General features: G+C 42.4%; 1 protein-coding gene across 1 annotated transcript in view; it reads left to right on the top strand.

Moving 5' to 3' along the window:
* The first annotated feature begins 2,567 nt into the window (after positions 1 to 2,567).
* Positions 2,568 to 18,878, top strand: part of LOC126416449 (odorant receptor Or2-like) — a 42,552-nt gene continuing 26,241 nt past the window's right edge. The window contains exons 1-2 of the mRNA XM_050084175.1: positions 2,568 to 3,042; positions 10,853 to 10,952. Of these exons, the coding sequence (XP_049940132.1) occupies positions 2,648 to 3,042; positions 10,853 to 10,952 (495 nt within the window). The 5' untranslated portion in view covers positions 2,568 to 2,647. The remainder of the gene's footprint in view (positions 3,043 to 10,852; positions 10,953 to 18,878) is intronic.

Raw genomic sequence — 18,878 nt, 5'->3', positions numbered from 1 at the left:
TTTGCTTTATTTGGTTGAGTCATGTGGCTACAATGGCTAACTACACTCCAAATAAAATCGTAGACGTGGTTGAGATTCTTATATTAGCTCAAGGTAAACTGAAACGGAACTAGGATTATCGAAGGCAGTGGTTTTTAGAATCCTGAAGACGCGGAGTTTTCATCCTTACCATACCACATTAACACAAGAACTAACTCTTCGGAAGTTCGAAGGACGTCACGCGTCTTCAAGATGTGTTCACATCACAATGTTTTCAGATGAAGCCACATTTACACTAGTGGACATTCAAATTGCTACTCCACGAAGATGTCGTGCTACAGACGCGAAATTTAACCGAGAGGTAGAAGAGGCTGTGATATGCAAATGATTAGCTTTTCAGAGCATTCACACGAGGTTGGCGCCGGTGGCGACACCAACAACGTGCTGACATGCGGAAAGTTTCCAACCGATTTCTCACACACAAACAGCAGTTGACCGGCGTTGCCTGGTGAAACGTTGTTGTGATGCCTCGTGTAAGAAGGAGAAATGCGTACCATCACGTTTCCGACTTTGATAACGGTCGGATTGTAGCCTATCGCGATTGCGGTTTGTCGTATCGCGACATTGCTGCTCGCGTCGGTCGAGATCCAATGATTGTTAGCAGAATATGGAATCTGTGGGTTCAGGAGGGTAATACGGAACGCCGTGCTGGATCCCAACGACCTCGGGTCACTAGCAGTCGAGATGACAGGCATCTTATCCGCATGGCTGTAACGGATCGTGCAGCCACGTCTCGATCCCTGATTCAACAGACGGGGGCGTTTGCAAGACAACAACCATGTGCACCAATAGTTCGACGACGTTTGCAGCAGCATGGACTATCAGCTCGGAGACCATGGCTGCGGTTACCCTTGACGCTGCATCACGGACAGGAGCGCCTGCGATGGTGTACTCAACGACGAACCTGGGTGCACGAATGCTAAAACGTCATTTTTTCGGATGGGTCCAGGTTCCGTTTACAGCATCATGATGGTCGCATCCGTGTTTGGCGACATCGCGGTGAACGCACATTGGAAGCGTGTATTCGCCATCGCCGTACTGGAGTATCTCCCGGCGTGAAGGTAAGGGGTGCCATTGGTTACACGTCTCGGTCACCTCTTGTTGGCGTTGACAACACTTTGAACAGTGGACGTTACAATTCAGATGTGTTACGACCCGTGGCTCTACCCTTCATTCGATCCCTGCGAAACCCTACATTTCAGCAGGATAATGCACGACCGCATGTTGCAGGTCCTGTACGGGCCTTTCTGGATACAGAAAATGTTCGACTGCTGCCCTGGCCAGCTCATTCTCCAGATCTGTCACCAATTGAAAACGTCTGGTCAATGCTGGCCGAGCAACTGGCTCGTCAGAATACGCCAGTCACTACTCTTGATGAACTGTGGTATCGTATTAAAACTGCATAGGCTGCTGTACCTGTACACGCCATCCAGATTCTGTTTGAGTCAATGCCCAGGCGTATCAAGGCCGTTATTACGGCCAGAGGTGGTTGTTCTGGGTACTGATTTCTCAGAATCTATGCACCCAAATTGCGTGAAAATGTAATCACATGTCAGTTCTAGTACAATAGTAATTTTAATGGCCAGTAGTGTACAAATGCTGGCGAGGCACAACTGTCATTACTGATCAGATGTCCAACACTGGACAGAACTGTTGACAACGAACATCGTTGGATCCTTAACGTCTGTTTCGGAATTGTCAAGGGCTGGCTGAACGGTCCTTATTTTTAATAGTTACGCAAATCAACATAGTTTTCTACATACGTTGATACATAATTTGCCTGGCTCACTTGTTGACTTAGAGACCATAAAAGAATGTGGATGTAGTTGGGTGGTACATCGCCACGTTACTCACGAACCGTAAGGACATTTTTAAACGAACAATATTCACATTAACGGGTTGGTCGTAATTTATGCAGTGTATATAATGGATATTAGCCTGGGTTGACATTACTTGCTCCTTTTTCGCGTAGAAAAGAGGTGTTCCAAAACAAAATATCAATACACATTGGGCATATATGACCTGCCTACAATAACCCAAGAACAGGAGGGCTGTGGTTGTAACCAGGCCGCACAGAACTTGGCGCTCGACCATCAGGCGGCTAAGGGTGGCTGGTGAGTGATACATAATCGGTGCGTTTAATGCTGTACAGCTATCAGATTTATGGTCCAAAACTTCTCGCGGGATGGCATCTAACTGTACTTTTTTGTCCTTGTAAAACGTTACCTTGTTAGTAGCATTCTATTGTACTGGCGCGGATGAGTCTAGAGAAAATTCACCTTAGTTCTGTAATGTTGCAGATCAACAATATACTGCATTATTTTCTTAAAATGAATTTCTCACCGTGCTTTTGGAACGCTGAGAGCTGATGGTACACCTAATAACTCACATAAGATAAAAGTGTTCATTTTGGCAATAGCTCAAAAGAGTACAATAAGAGTAATAACTAAGCGCAGCTTTTTGGAGCTCATCTTCAATATTGAACTATATGTTGCAGGTTTTTCCACTGCTCGCCGTACCCATGTGGTTTGTGGAACCCGCACTGTCCAAGACACTGGTTACGACGTCTGAAAACACCACAATAGTCATTCGGAAAACTCCGTTCGTCATGTGGATGCCTATTGACACGCAGACACATCCAAACTACGAAATAACGTACGTGATACAGATCTTACTCCTTGTTACCGTTGTCCAGGCGGCAGTCATAGTCGATCTTTTTTTCGCCTCCTTAATGATCAATATAACAGCCGATGTAGCTATACTGAATAATAACATCGCAAACATGCGACTGCATAAAGAAAATGGAGTTGTGAAGAAGTCGGCGGAAGAAGTCAAGATGTCTGGTGCATGGGAAGTCACGTATAAGACGAAAAAGTCACTAGCAGAGAAAGGTGAACCGTACGACGAGATCGCACCAACGACCACACCATATATCACCGATCCCAGCGCGCAACTGTACAGAACGTTAGCGAAGAATATTCAGCACCATCAAGTCATAATGTCGTAAGTACTTATATTTCATGAATGGTGTACAGCACATAAATCTGTTTGAAGTTAAACCTAATGTTCCCCAGCAGTGTAGAATTACGCAGCAGTCAAAAGCGTTTTATTGTTCTCTTGTCGAACAAATAGTCACAAGAAACTTCATATTCATTCTTAAGTCTCCTGAATTTCTTTTATGAAGTTGTATAGCTTTCTATCTTGCGCATAAGTTTTATAATCATTATTTTCCTCTTTCTCCCATTTACCTTCTTTTATTAAGATCACTCTTTAATATTATTGTTTGCAGATGTAATGACCGAAACAAATGGGGTCTAGTTTTTGCCTTCTTATAAGCAAAGTTGTTTCAGAGATTGTCTGAACATTATACCCTTGCATTGGGTTTCAAATAACTTAATATAAGTAACAACTTGATTTTTGCTATAATCTACAAGTAGTTTTGTGCACTTATATTCCTCGTATAATGTTTCAGTTATATTCATTCCCTAACCTCGGAATTATTTTAGATTAGTTCGATTCGTTTAGATTTTATGTCATTAATTTCCGAATTCTATGCGAAAATAACTCAGAACTTACCATGTTTGAATCGGGAGCAGCAAATGTTAATGGTAACACTAAACCCCAACGAGAAATACATGCAATTACACATTTGTACACATATAACCCTGCAAAATATCCGTTCAACAATCCTTTTGTTTGGCGGCCGGGGTGGCCGAGCGGTTCTAGCCTCTACAGGCGGGAACTACGCGACCGCTACGTCGCAGGTTCGAATTCTGCCCCGGGCATGGATGTGTGTGATGTCCTTAGGTTAGTTAGGTTTAAGGGACTGATGACCTCAGAAGTCCCATAGTGCTCCGAGTCATTTGAACCATTTTTTTTGAACCCGTTTGTTTACTTTTCTCGGCCGCCCCTTTATCGGAGCTGCTCTATTCCTCGCAATATTGTTATTGTTTCTCACCAGCTATTTCAGTGACTAATTTTCCTGTTACTCGCTTCGTTCTGTTTTTGAAAGTAACGGACTCACTGTAGGATTAGTCTTTGCTCTGTTTTCGGTTCACATCGATTTGTTTTCTGCACTACATGTTCATGTGGTAGCTCTCCCCGTTAGCGATCACTACGCTTAAATCACCGTTGCCCCGCATATTATCACCTGCTATAGCGTGAAACAAAATGGACTGCCAAGTTAATTCGGAAATCACAGCTCTGATGTAAAAAAGAAAAAGAACATATTTGGGCTGCGAAAGTAAACGGATAACCATCCTTTTCAGCGTATCATACAGGCTGTTCAAAAATGGCACGGAAAAACTTTAAAACTGTGATGAATCGGTGACCAGCGATGCAACGTAGTATGGAAAATTTTGGAATTTGGGCATTAGTGCGTACTAATACGTCATTCGTGCGTTCCAGACACGAAAGTGACGATAAAGACTCGAAAAACTAAAAAAAAGGGTTCTTTAATTTAAGGGAAAGGAAATATAAATACAAACCTGAAGTATAATATATACAAATGATATGTTACATTAGCGGTATATATAACATGTTCTAAAAAGGAAGGTCTGTTATTCAAGTTGATGCTGAAAGTGCAGCAACAATATTTCTGAAAGTGCTCAAATCGCCTGAGTCCAACATTTCTACACATCTTACAACGCCTCTACCATAGACTAGCGTACTGGCTCGAAGATATAGGCTGTATATCATACCGCAAATACATAGATTGCGGTGGTTACATGACTCCACTATTTTTCCATAAAACACAATCTTCAGTCGTCACCAGAGAACGAATCCAAGCCGCCTTAAGTCAATTCATAGAAACCTGTTTACTGTGCTTTGATGGCCTGTAGCTTCGTTAGACAACATTTGGATTTCTCTCTACAATTTTTCTTGCATCAATTGCTACAGTATGCGACTTAGCAGACGTATTCTACTAGTTTCACTTAAATGATACATAATCACAGAACATGTTTCAGAGGCACAGACATTTACATTACACTCCTTAGTTACCTGGTTCAATGAATTGACCAGTCGTGAAAGAAGGAGTTGAAACGGTAATCACGAATACCTGTTAACCTACCCTGATTGCTGTAACTACTGCCGCTTACGACGATTGAACAACCATTTTCTACACTAATTTTAGGGACATTCACTTTTTCCATCGCACTTAAAGTTCCTGCATCTCTTTTTTTCCGCTGTTGAGGTCATTTTTCTCTACTCGAGATAGCCTTGCTTTACTCGCGAGCAGCAGTATGTGTTCCGCTACTTTGCAACAAAGTGTCAGTGAAGATGTGACTGCCACCTTCCGCTAGTCGTGTGAAATGGTGTTGTTACAGGGTCTACGGTAACCTGATGCTAGAAGATATTCTCTTATCTCCTGATACTGAAGACAGAATTTCACGGGAGCCAAGTCATGTTCTATAGTCCACCGTCTGTCTTACGATTTCAGCTGCTTTCCAAAACCGCGACATGTTTATGTCTAACTGTTCTGTTCTTTTAGCAACTCTCAAAGGAAGACAAATTTCAGTCTTCATAGGCTTGCCGCAGTAGGAAAGTACACGCAACTTTTTTTTTCAATTTATAATATTTACCTGAAACTGTCAGCTGTTTTGGAGATGATCTCAGAATTTAAACACATTTGTTCTTCTTATTACAGAAGTTTACTCACCCAGATCTCACCAAAATACTCAGTGGTTACTAGGTTCAGCGAAATTAAATCGCTATCTTCAAATCATTGGCATAAATAAAAATTTATCTGGCCAATCCATTTCGTAGACTGTTCACATTAGTTGGACATAACTGACATAGGTGACACAGAATAATACCGTCTCTCGTCATACAGTAAGAAAACAGCTGTGCGAACAGTGCACAACAGTTTCAACTAAATTGCATTTTATACATGTTTTTTCTATACAAGTGATCGGAACATGCCGATTTAATTTCACTGAAGCATGCAATAATTGTGTATTTTTGTGCGATCTGGGTGAATAAACTTCTGTAATAAGAACAATAGTGTTTTTATTTCAATTTACTTACAAAATAATTCTCTGTAAAAATTTTTACAGTGCTCAGCATATTCTATGGTGATCACTTACACGCTGTTCAAAGGAGTATGCCAGTGTCCGGTATGTTAAATCTGTTTTGACACAGGTGGTGCCTGTGGCCTTATAGCATGATTTGAGATTTTCGGTTTCAGTGCTGGCAACAGTTAAAATCATTCACCATCTGTTGGCTGTGTTAAGCATTACAGTGTCAGTAGACCCCTCAGAAGGAAGTGAGTATCGATGTCCCACACGGATGGTGGGTGTCATTTATGGACGTTGTCATATTCTATGTAACATTTCACGCAGTACAAGCTTCAAGGGCGTTCTGTTTGATCCAAAAAGGATGCACTGCCGTTCGTGTTGATGTGGATGGCAATGTTTTTTCCCTGTGTCAAGCGTAGGTTGAGGACACGCCACAAGGAGACAGATCACTGCACAAGGCGAGATGGATAGGTCGTCGACGCGTTACAAGCGCACGTGAAGGACGATATCTGGCCATCTCTGCTTTGTGGCGTCATAGAGATACCCCCAGAACATTGGAAAGCGATCTCAGAAGGGCCAGTGGAGCCGTTGTGTTCGATCACACTGTAACAGACATGTTACGGAAAAGGACGTTGCGACTCAGACGTCCTGTTCGACTACCACGCTGGACACAATAGCTTGCAACTTTCCTTCATTTCTCCTGTTCCAAAAAAAAAAAAAAAAAAAAAAAAAAAATGACAACTTGCAACTACGTCTCTAGCGAAACGTGTGATACATAAATGAGTCCAGATATCCTCTGACGCATGATGACGGCCGCATTCGTGTGCGGAGACCTGTGGTGAGAGGTACCTGCCAAATGTTGTGCAGGAAACCGACAGATTTCAAGGTTTTGTGATGTTGTGGGACGGCTGCAGTGTTGACAGGTATATGGATCTTCTCGTTTTTCATGGTAGCCTTACCGCCAGGCAGTACGTCGAACGGATCCTGTTAGGCCATGTGGTGACTCCTGCATACGGTGGTCGCCCTGAATTGCTTGTAATGCCAGGGTCTATGCAGCGGACGTCAGCAGAGATGTCCTGTGAAGCCTGGACATTGAAGCAATTGAATGGCCGGCGGTGAGTCCCAACAAAAGCCCCATCGTGCATACGTAAGACATGCTTCGCGGTCGTCCGGTTGCACCGTAAACTCTCCAAGAGCTCTCGTGGGCTCCCATTCAGGAATGGGAAAGAATATCGCAGGGTGACCTCTGTACACTTATACGGAGCATGGCGCGTATGTGTCAGGCGACGATAAACGCTCACGGAAGGCAAACACTTATTGAGCATATAATGAAGTTTTGTTGTGTACTTCATTTGCGAAAGAAAAGGGTGTAGTTATATAACGTATCCAGTCCTCCATTATTGTTCGGTGGAGTATGGCAGACAATCAGTGATGTTCCCCTAAGTCTTTTGAGCGCTGTAAAATATGTGTGCTTTTTGCTTCAATTGCTAAAACCTACTAATGATTTTTATGAAGTTTTATAATTGACTTCTGCTTAAAAGAAGAACAGAATTCTAAAAGATCATTCAAATAGCTACATTTTAATTAGCGCAAAAATTATTGCTGGATGTTTGCTGTGTTTTCATTTCTAATGCAGTGTTGAACGACATAAGCGATTCGTTTGTCCCAAACTCTTGGTTATATCAAAAGACACCATGGCTTTTACCCGTACTTCGCTTTGACCTTTTTGCTACTGACAAACACTCCAAATGCATACGTATACACTGCGTGGCCCATTTACAAGTTTCAGCGCAAATATCTCTGGAACAACAGTATAATTGAAGAACGATTTTCACAAGTGTGAACATATGGCAGGGACTCATGGAAGTAAATACTATGGGATGTTCTAAAATGTAAGCAGATGCTAGTTTCAACACAAACTTACGTTTTTTTTTTATAACTAGGCACTCCACATTATTTTTCACGCAATCAATAACATGAAAAATAACAAAAAGAATGGCGATGGTTGCATCGTAATAAGTCAGTTTCATTTTGAGAAATTACAAAGCGAAGTTAATGATTTAAATAAGACAAACGCTCCGATATTTCCCCGATATGCAGACGTGAAACCTTCGTTGACATAACTGCAATGTGACTGATACAACAAACGCTGGACTGATTGCGATTTACACAACTATTACGTGGACTGTAAACAATACAGATGTCCAATCATACACAATGAAATGTAAGTAAAAGGTTTACTCTTTCGCGCTTTATTGATATTTACTGCAGTTCTAGAATGGGTTAACTTTAACGAAATACTTAATATCACGGGCCTGGGAAAACATAATTAATGGCTGACCAACGATCTAACAGAAGGGTAAATGCTAGTTGCAAGTAGTTGCTCATTAATTACATAACGGTACATGACACGTACAGGCATATCAGTAAACATTTTTAATGACAGCGTTACAACTGAGCTTCTGCAGCGGTGAAGCGATTACTTAAACGTACGATGATGTAGTACCTACAAAACAAACTTACGTCTACTCAGAAACAGAGAAAATGTACATCGGTTTGGAATCACATTTCTCAAAGCAGAAACGCTATGACGTATGTTCGAAGAGACAGTCATTTACTTGGAAACACCGCCGTGCATAGTTCAACACTTATCAACTCACTGCTGTCAGTGTCTCTGGTGTTAGTACAGCACACACAGCTGTAATAAGAGCTTTCATGTTGTACACTGTTTCTGGAACCAGGTGATATACCATATTTTTTCTCCATGGGGGTAAGGTCGGGCGACCACGCTGGAAACCTCTGAGCAGGACTGCCCCGCACTATCCATTGAACCGTCGATATGGGAATTGTTGATTTAGTGCATTTCTCGCCACATGACTTATGCCCAGGGTATTCATCGTTCTGATTCCCCATTACGAGTATTTGACGCAAATGAAGAGGTAGGTCTTCAATCTCTCCAGATAAAGTACTTCGCAAGAACCGACATTACTGTTGCCCTGTTGAAGGTGCCACCAATGAAATATGGTACAGTGATGTGTTGTCCTACAATAACACACAGTACATTTACACGCCACTGACTTAGATGTGCCGACCAGAGTGGCCGAGCTGTTCTAGGCGCTACAGTCTGGAACCGCGCGACCGCTACGGTCGAAGGTTCGAATCCTGCCTCAGGAATGGATGTGTGTGATGTCCTTAGGTTAGTTAGGTTTAAGTAGTTCTAAGTTCTAGGGGACTGATGACCTGAGATGTTAAGTTCCATAGTGCTCAGAGCCATTTGAACCATTTGATTTGACTTTGATGTTCCACCTGACGAAGGCAGTGTGGGTTTTCCGGTAACCAGCATTGCATACTGTGTATGTTGACGTTCCCATGGTTTGTAAATATGGCTTCACCGGAAAAAGAGTACCCTAAGCATAGAGTGTCATCCGTACAGGAAAACCCACGGACGGTATTCCAGACAGATGTGAAAGTCATCGCCTTGCAGCCCTTGATGTAGCTACACGTGATATGGGTAGCATTTATGCCTGTGAACAATGCAGAGCATGTTCGTTCGAGGGATTCCCGCCAGTCTCTCCATTTCAAGAGACTGGCATGATGGTTTATTGCACTGGCCGCCAGAAGAGCAACTGCTGCTGCTTCATACGTTACTCACTTGTGCCAGATCGACACTGATACCAAATACAGTGTACAGTACACCAGTGCCATTGGCCTCCATCCAAGTCAGCCCCTTTCGCAGTGAGTTGTTTCCACAAGCGGTGCCGATTGCGCTTCGCTCCAGTAAACAGCTGCAGCAGCCAGCGGTTTTACTGAGTTGTATAACAGGTCAGCGCACATTGACCGATACTGTTGTGAACGTAGATAAATAGCACATACAAGAGGAAAACCATTACATATATATGAGTGTTTGTGGTAGGAAACTCTACTATTACTTTCGGCCCTCGTGGTAACAGCGAAAGCAAGATTACGGATGTCAGTCACATCGCAATTACGAGCAATATGGGGTTCACACTTGCATCTGTGGATGTGCAACAATGGCGCGTTTTGTTTATTTCAAGCAACAAATTCGCTTTGCAATTTCTCGGGATGTAATTGACGTACTGTGATGCAAAAAACGCTATTCTTTCGTGATTTTCATGTTATTGATGGCATAAGAAATAACACGAGCTGTCTATTTAAAAAAATAAAACATAAGTTTGTGTTGAAAACAATATATGCTTACGGTTTAGAATGTCCCATAGTATTTACTTTCATGAGGCCCTGCCAGACATTGATATCTGTGAAAGTCATTCTTCAATATCTATTGTTGTTCCAGAGACAGAAGCGCTGAAACGGTGTACGTGAAGAGAAAATATGTGAACGAAACCACTCCAAAGATTGATGATATCTTCTCGGGTTATCAGCCAAGCCGTGGCTTCGTGTTGTCATCTGACGATGACTAGTAGGAAACTCGTCGAAACTTTGCAACATGACGCCAGGACTCCATTGATGGCCCGAGAAGATTACTTCAGTGATATTTACCGAGAAAGTCTTCATTTCCGTACGCTCCAAAAATATTCACAAGCCATGTATTTCATTTCATTTAACCACAAGTTACCAACTTATTGTGCTTTATCCCACGTTGTATCTCGCTAGGAGTTTTTCACGAACCTTAGTTTCCTCTACAGTGAAGAGAAACATATCGAGCGAGTAATATTTCGTACTAAGTCGCTATTCTCCTTGCTGTTTTCAAGACATAAAACATATCGAGAAACGAGGCGTCAACGAGTGAAACACACTTGGTATTTTTGGTGTTACAGAATCATCAACGACTTGGAATCTATCATGAGCGAATCGAGTGTCCTCATGCTGGCCGTAAATTCAATAAACATCTGCCTACAAGGTCTTGGATTTGTAGACGTAAGTACTGCATCATGTTTAGAGTACTGTGGATAAGGTAACTACAGTAGAGTAAAAAAAAAAAAAAACAGTGCACTTCCTCATCAGTCACTTACCTCCGACGGTATCGTCTTTGCCACCAAAGAGTCGTCTGTTATTCTCCTCTCAACACACGTAATTGGCAATAAATAAGGAGCGCTACAAACTGGCCAAATGCCACAAGCTTCTATTTCTGATTCATAGTTTTTCCTTATATATATATCAATGATATGGTAATAAGCATTATACATCTTTTCTTTCCCAAGGTTTATTTCCAAATGACACTACTTGTTACATTGTGAAAGGCGTTGCATGTTATGTATGCATGTATGCATGTATGAATTAAAATATGGTGTAAAGAGTAACTATACTTCAAACTTAACCACATCGGAGCAAAGCACGAAATTTCTGATACAGAATACCAGTAAAACAGAAACCACTTCATCAGAAGATGATCAAATAATCAGTGAAGTCAAACTCTTACACTCTCACTATTTAAGACATCGTAAAGCTGGCAGCTTTGTCACTTAGGAATTACTTTGTGACAACAGCGCGCTGTAGCTTTTTCATCTTAAATATTATAACTAGGGTCAACATAAAGCAAATAGCTCTGTTGCAGTATGATCTTATCTAGGGCTTCCAAGAGCAGTTATAAGTACGTATATTGCACTTCGACTGGTATCAAACCATTTTCATTGCAGGTGTAACGACGTGTTTTTTGACTTCTTGCAAACTTTCTGCTATTGACGATTAATATGTAGAGCTGACTACGTGAATGTAAGTTCACAGAAGTGAGCTGTATCTACAGACCATTCTGCGTAAGTAACGAAGGTACGAGTACACTGAATAGGTTCCCAGATATGTGAGTGGTTCGAAAACTTATTAAGTAACAGAACCCAGTATGTTAGCTACTGTTCATACAAGGGCGTCTTCAGGAGTGCCTCAGGGTATTGTGATAAGACCGCCGCCATTTTCTGTGTACATAAATGATTTGGCTGATAAGATGAGCAGCAGTCCGTGACTGTTTCCTGATGATGCTGTGATGTATGGAAGTCTGTCGTTCTTGGGCGACTGTAACTGGATTCAAGATGACTCAGATAAAATTTCTCGTTGATGGATGCATGACAGCTAGCTTTAAATGTGGAAAAATGTGAGGTAAAGCAGATGAATAGGAAAAGCAGACCCTTCATGTGAGCCGTGGCTGGCTCGTGTTATGCTTTGCATTAAACTTTGGTTGCTATTCTGTGATTAGTCTCCCGCAGTTATCGTGATTATGCTGTTACCCTATCTTTCTGCGAGTCGTAGCACCAGCGTGTACCGATATTCGCACCCTTGTACTATCTGTGTCCCCATGCTTATAGTTTCCGGCTGTGCCGTGTACGGGCAGTTGGTCGGTTGGCGTGGAGCAGCGAGGAAGTCTCCACGGCGCGTGTCTGGCCGGGGCCGCTGGCGGTGTCCGTGCGCGGTCAGAGTGTGAGGGGCTGTTCCCATTAGCTACGTGGTCCGTGGCTCACCCATCCCGGACACGAAAGTCGAGCCTTTACTTAATCTACCAGCCAGCCGCAACTGTTCACATTGTGTCGTTTGAATTCCATTGTGGGGTGTTGGAACCTTCCCGTGAGCAACAAAGTGTGTTTGCAAGTTGGCGAAATTCTAGCCACCATCCTGTGGAGTTTAAGTTAACTTGATTATTTTGTATTGAAGTGCACCAGCGGAATCTTCTGTCTTGTGGCCGTTAACGTTGCGGTTACCTGCCCTGGCCGTTGACGTAAATTCAGGCAGGGTATTTTCCTCGTCGTGTTGTGGCTGTCCAGCACAGTGTCTAGTTTGACAGTTGAATGTGTAATTCGTTTTGGGCGCCGATACCTTCTGCGTTGTTCCACTGAACTCCCAGTTGTGTGCTGGTCAGTTGGAGCGGAAGTTATCCGGTCGCTTGGTCCATTGAGTGTCTGCCAGTTGGGTTGCCGTGGGATTGAAAATTTTTTGCCCGACTGCCTGTGTCATCTAAGCGAGCGTTAGTGTTTGAATTCCAGGCTGACCCTAGGAAACTTCTGAGCGCCATTTGATGTTCTGCCTTTACTTATTTGTCCTTGTTGTTTGTTTATGTATGGCTTCTAGCCGATTTTAAATTAAAGTTGTTTTGTCCTTAAGGCTAAATTTAAGTTGTTTTGTACTTAAGGTGTGAGATTGTTTGGGCCTTCAGCCTAATTTAGAGAATTTTTTTAAGATGAGGCCTTCTGCCTTTTAAAATTCAAATTCTTGTTTTTGAGTCTTAAGTGATTGGCCTTCAGCCGGTTTTAAATTAAAGTTGTTTTACTCTTGAGGCGTGAGATTGAATGGCGCATTTAGCCGGGAATGAAGTTCTAAAAGTAATGTTTGGCTTGCTCTGTTTTTAATATTTTCTTTACTCTTGTAATGTTTGTCAATTGAATAAGATAGTAAGTTCGAGTGTAACTGACAGCCACTCATTTTGGCCCCTTTCCAGAAATTAAATTATCTGTCCTGTCCTGCGGGTATAGCAGGGGATCTCATCATGTTCGAGTACAACATTAGTAGTGTACTATCTGAAACGGTCACGTCGATTAAACACCTAGGCGTAACGTTGTAAGGTGATGTGGAATGGAATAAGCATGTAAGGATTTTAGTAAGGAAGGCGAATTGTGAACTTCGGTTTAGTGGGAGAATTTTTGGAAATTGTAGTTCACCTCTTATGGAGACTGCATATGGGACACTATTGCGACCCATTGTTGAGCGCTGTTTGATTGTTTGGGATCCGCGACAGGTGAGATTAAAGTAACACATCGGAGCAATTCAGAGGCGGGCTCCTTGATTTGTTACCGGTGGGTTCGAACAAAATGGGGGAATCAGGGAGATGCCTTGGGAACTGAAATGGAAATCACTGGAGGTCATCGTCTCGAGGAGCCATTGAGAAAATTTAGAGAACCGGCATCTGAGGCTGACTGCAGAACGAGTCTCGTGCCGCCAATATATACACCGCGTGAGGACACGAAGATAAGATTAGAGAGAGTAGAGCTCGTATGGACGCACACAGACAGTCGTTTTTCTCTCGTTCCTTTCCCGAGTGGAACAGGAAGGGAAATTACTAGTAGTGGTGCAGGGTGCCCTCCGCCATGCACCGTATTGTGGCTTGCAGAGGTAGCTGTAGATGTAAATGTAACTATTAAATCTTACAATTTTTTTCAACCATTCGAAATCGAAAAGAATTATCTCCGTAGATTATAGGGATAACTTTTTGACAGCTTATATACCTGCAGAAAAATGTATGGCAACTGAAATTTCAAAGGACAAGTGTGATTAATGAAATTTGGGACGTTTGTAATGGTTTAGTAAAGAACCCAAAGATTTTTACATTATAAATTTTGTTTCTAAATGTAACATACTGTTGCTCAGAATAATGTATTAAATGTATGTCTTTGTTTTTAGGGATCCGTATGTCACTCGGTAAAGAGGAACACTTTGTTGGCCGTGAGTCTGCCCGCTCGTTAAGACCCATTTGTTTGAGGAACGCGTAGAGGTATCAGGTTTAAATTTATGTCAGATACTGAGCTCCACTATCCTTTGACGGGCTTAAAAATTTAAGGCTCTAAGTCAGTGCAATCAAAAGATACGGCCGTTTGCGCTACATGTTTTGATATTTGCAAACTGTCTCATCAAAATCATAGAATGAAGGCTTTCACAGCAGGTATTGTCATCACTTAACACTTCCGGGCTATGCCGTGGTCCATACATAAGACTCTCCCCTGACATTTCGCCTTCGACTGCGGAAGGCATCCTCCGAGGACAATTGGCGAACTGCAACGAGAGCACGAGTGAGCGTCGTGTGTATCAGCCGTCCAGAGGGCGCCGCTGTCAAACACATGGCGTCGGCTGCGCTATGATCTCTGATGTTACCAACTTTCACAACTGAAATTAATCGATTGTCACGCTGTTGCTACAATGTTGACATCCATATCTTATCCAGCTTAATGCCTTCACCTTTTCTATCAACGGGCGCTGCAAACAGCTAGAAAAAGACCAGCCAGATGGTATCGTTATGTAGATGATACATTCGTTGTATGGACCCATGGGGAAGAGGAACTGGATGCATTCCTGTTACATCTGAACAGTATTAATCCAAGAATTCAGTTCACTATGGATAAGGAAATCGATGGTCACCTGAACTTCTCAGATGTGACTGAACAAACGAGAGGACGGATCATTGGGTCATAAGGTTTTCAGAAAATACACACACACTGATCGTTATCTGCGGGAAGATTCTAACCACCACCCAAGACATAAAACAGGGGTGATTAAAATATTAATAGACAGGGCGCACAAAATATCTGAACCAGCTCACTTAGATGATGAGATTGAAAACCTTAGAGTGACCTTCAAGAAGAATGGGTATTCCAACAGAGAGATAGATCGTGCACTACGCCCTAGACTGACAACCAGGACGGACGAGGATCGACACCAACCCAAGGGGAAAGTGTTCTTTCCATTCATCAGTAAGGTCACTGACCACATTGGAAAAATTTTAAGCAAGTACGATGTGGAAAAAGTTTTCAAACCCACCACGAAAATAAAAGAAAGTTTAAGATCCACAAATGATAAGCGACATCCTCTAGCTACACCAGGTGTCCATAAAATTCCGTGTAGTTGTGGAAAGGTCTATATAGGTACAACAAAAACGAGCGTCAACACCCGTCTGGGCGAACATAAAAGGAACTGCCGCCTCTGACATATTGATAAATCGGCTGTAGCGGAACATGTGTTTCAAGAAGGTGATCACGAAATTAAGTTTAGTGAGACGACCGTCATAGCAAAGACGTCGCATTATTATGCGCGAATGTACAGAGAGGCCTTTGGGATGGCCAAACACTGCAATAATTTTAATAGAAAAGATGAAGCCATTAAGGTGGATAAGATATGGATGTCAACATTGCAGCAACAGCGTGCCAATCGATTAATTTCAATTGAGAAAGTTGGGAATATCAGAGATCAAAGCACAGCCGACGTCACGTGATTGACAGCGGCGCCCTCTCGATGGCTGATATATACGGCGCTCACTCGTGCTCTCGTTGCAGTTCGCCGATTGTCTTCGGAGGATGCATTCCCCAGTCGAAGGCGAAACGTCAGGGAAGAGTCTTATGTATTGACCACGACATCTCAGCCCGGAAGTGTTAAGTGATGTCTCATCAAAATTTACAGATGGGCTAACTATACACATAGTTATGTTTGTCCGGAACCTTCAGAGCGCGAGTTGCTCTGTCACTTGTCCAGTTTTTGTCTTACTACACAACTTGTAAGTATCTAATAGTATGAATTAATTACTTTGCTCTGAGGACATTGTGTTGAATATTAGTGTAGATGAATTTAGTTACGTGTCCAACAGTACGAATTTATTTCCTTGCTTAGAGGATATTGTGATAAAAATGTTGTGACCCGTTTTTCCCCACGCAGCCCCTCTGAAAACATGCATGAATAAGGGTGTGATAGTTTTGTTTAACTACCTTGCTTAATGCAGTATAATTTACTTTTTCTTCTCCTTACTTTGTTTCAACGAGGATAGGCCTCTGAATATTTCGGTTTCAAGAAAACTACAACAACTAGAAATGGCTCTGAGCACTATGGGACTCAACATCTGTGGTCATAAGTCCCCTAGAACTTAGAACTACTTAAACCTAACTAACCTAAGGACATCACACACATCCATGCCCGAGGCAAGATTCGAACCTGCGACCGTAGCGGCCGCGCGGTTCCTGACTGAGCGCCTAGAACCGCTAGACCAACGCGGCCGGCAACAACTAGAAAAGTAACTCTCAGCAGACTGGCAAACTTCGTGCTTACAATTTTTCTGTGTATCGATAAAATCAAGTTCATAAAACGGAGCAAATGTATAACGAAATTATAACTGTATGTCGTGAATAAACATTAAGTCAGCGTTACTTTTTGAAAAATGAATTTAATTTCACTTACCCTGTCTTAGACTTCATGTGACAATGTTAACCTGGGGTTCAGTGGATATCTTGATGACAATTAATATATTGAGACGCCTTGCTAAACCCGCAGGACAGGAAAGGTAGTTGGAATTGTGGAAAGGGGCCAAAATGAGCGGCTGTCAGTTACACTCGAACACATAAAACTTTATTTATTTGACCAACCTACAGTACAAATTCTTGATCTTAGTTATCGGCTGAATACGACACACTATCTTTTGCCTTAAGGGCACAACCACTTTAATTTAAAAAGGATACAGCTAAAAGCCATTAATTCAAAATTCAGACGCCAAAAAGAATATTTAGAAGGCTGAAGGCCTCACTTTAAGTAAGTTCTATAATTTGGCTGAAGGCCTAAAAATCTAACACTTTAAAAGCAACAACCCTAATTTAAAGACGGCTGAAGAGCGATGATTTAAGACTCAAGGTAAAATTAAATAAAAAACACAAGGCAGAAGGCCTTATCTTCAATTAGCCTGAAGGCCCCAAACAATATGATGCTCGAAAAACAAAGATCCTTAATTTAGAAACGGCTGAAGGCCCCGTGACTTAAAACTCAAGATAAAATAAATTTAAACAACAAAGCCTTATCTTAAATTGGGCTGAAGGCTCCGAACAGTCTAACACTTAACAAGCAAGGAACTTTAATTTACAACGGCTGAAGGCCCATGACTTAAAACACAAATAAAATAATTTTTACTACGCAGACGGCCCAAGGCTTAATCTTTAAACAATATATTAATCAGGCTTAAGGCCCAAACAGCCTAACACTTGACACGCAAGGAATTTTAATTTTAAAGTAGCTGATGGCCCGTGACTTAAAACACAACTAAAAAAAAAAAATTTGTGGGCAGAAGGCCCAACGCTTTATCTTTAAACAATATTTTAATCAGGCTGAAGGCCCAAACAATGTAACACTTGAAAAGCAAGGAACTTTAATTTTAAAGCGGCTGAATGCCCATGACTTAAAACATCACTAAAAACAATTCATCCGTAATTCAAAACTGTTGGCTATGAGCCATACAAGTACACACAACGAAAAATAAGAAAATGCAGTTCAGCTGACGGCGCTCAGAAGTTTCGGGGGTCGGCCAGCACTTGAAATACTAACGTTCACTTAGGTAAGACAGGCAGTCGACCAAACCATTCTCGATCCAAAGACACCCCAACCAACATACAGTCAACGGACCTACCGACAAGGTAACTTGCGCTTCACTCGACCAGCAACAACTGGGAGTTCAATGCAAACGTACAAGGTGTGGATGCCTACAACCAAGCATACATTAAGCTGTCGAACTATCCACTGTGATGGACAGCGACAATACGGTGAGGAAAGGACACTGCCTAAATTTACGCCAATGGCCAGGGCAGGTAACCGGAACGTTAACGGCCACAAGGCAGAAAATTCCGCTGTTGCACTTCAATTGCAAATAACCAAATACAGTTAGACTCCACTGGACGGTGGCTAAACCTTCGCTTACTCGATCGCACACGTTGTTGCTCGCTGGAACGTCCTAAAAGCCAACAGCAAGAACCACATGGCACAGTGTGAATGAATAGTCTTGACCTGCTGGTAAATTAAATCCAAACTCAACTTTCATGTGCAGGGTGGGTGTGCCACGGACCTCGTAGCAATGGGAACAGCTACACACACTCCGACACTGTGTAGAGACCACCAGTGGGCCCGGCCAAACTATGCGCCGCGGAGATTTCCTCGCTGCTCCACCGCCAACCGACCGACTGCTCGCACACAGCACAGCCGGAAACTATCAGCACCAGACCAAAGATAGTAGAAGGAGCGAATAGCGATGCACACCCCTGCTGCCTCTCACGGAAGGAGCGAACAGCAGCGTAATCGCAATAACCGCGGGAAACCAAACACAGAATAGGAACCAAGATTTAAACCAAT

Source organism: Schistocerca serialis, chromosome 8 (genome assembly GCF_023864345.2).
Source record: "Schistocerca serialis cubense isolate TAMUIC-IGC-003099 chromosome 8, iqSchSeri2.2, whole genome shotgun sequence".
NCBI lineage: Eukaryota > Metazoa > Arthropoda > Insecta > Orthoptera > Acrididae > Schistocerca > Schistocerca serialis.
This window is presented reverse-complemented; position numbering and strand designations above follow the sequence as displayed.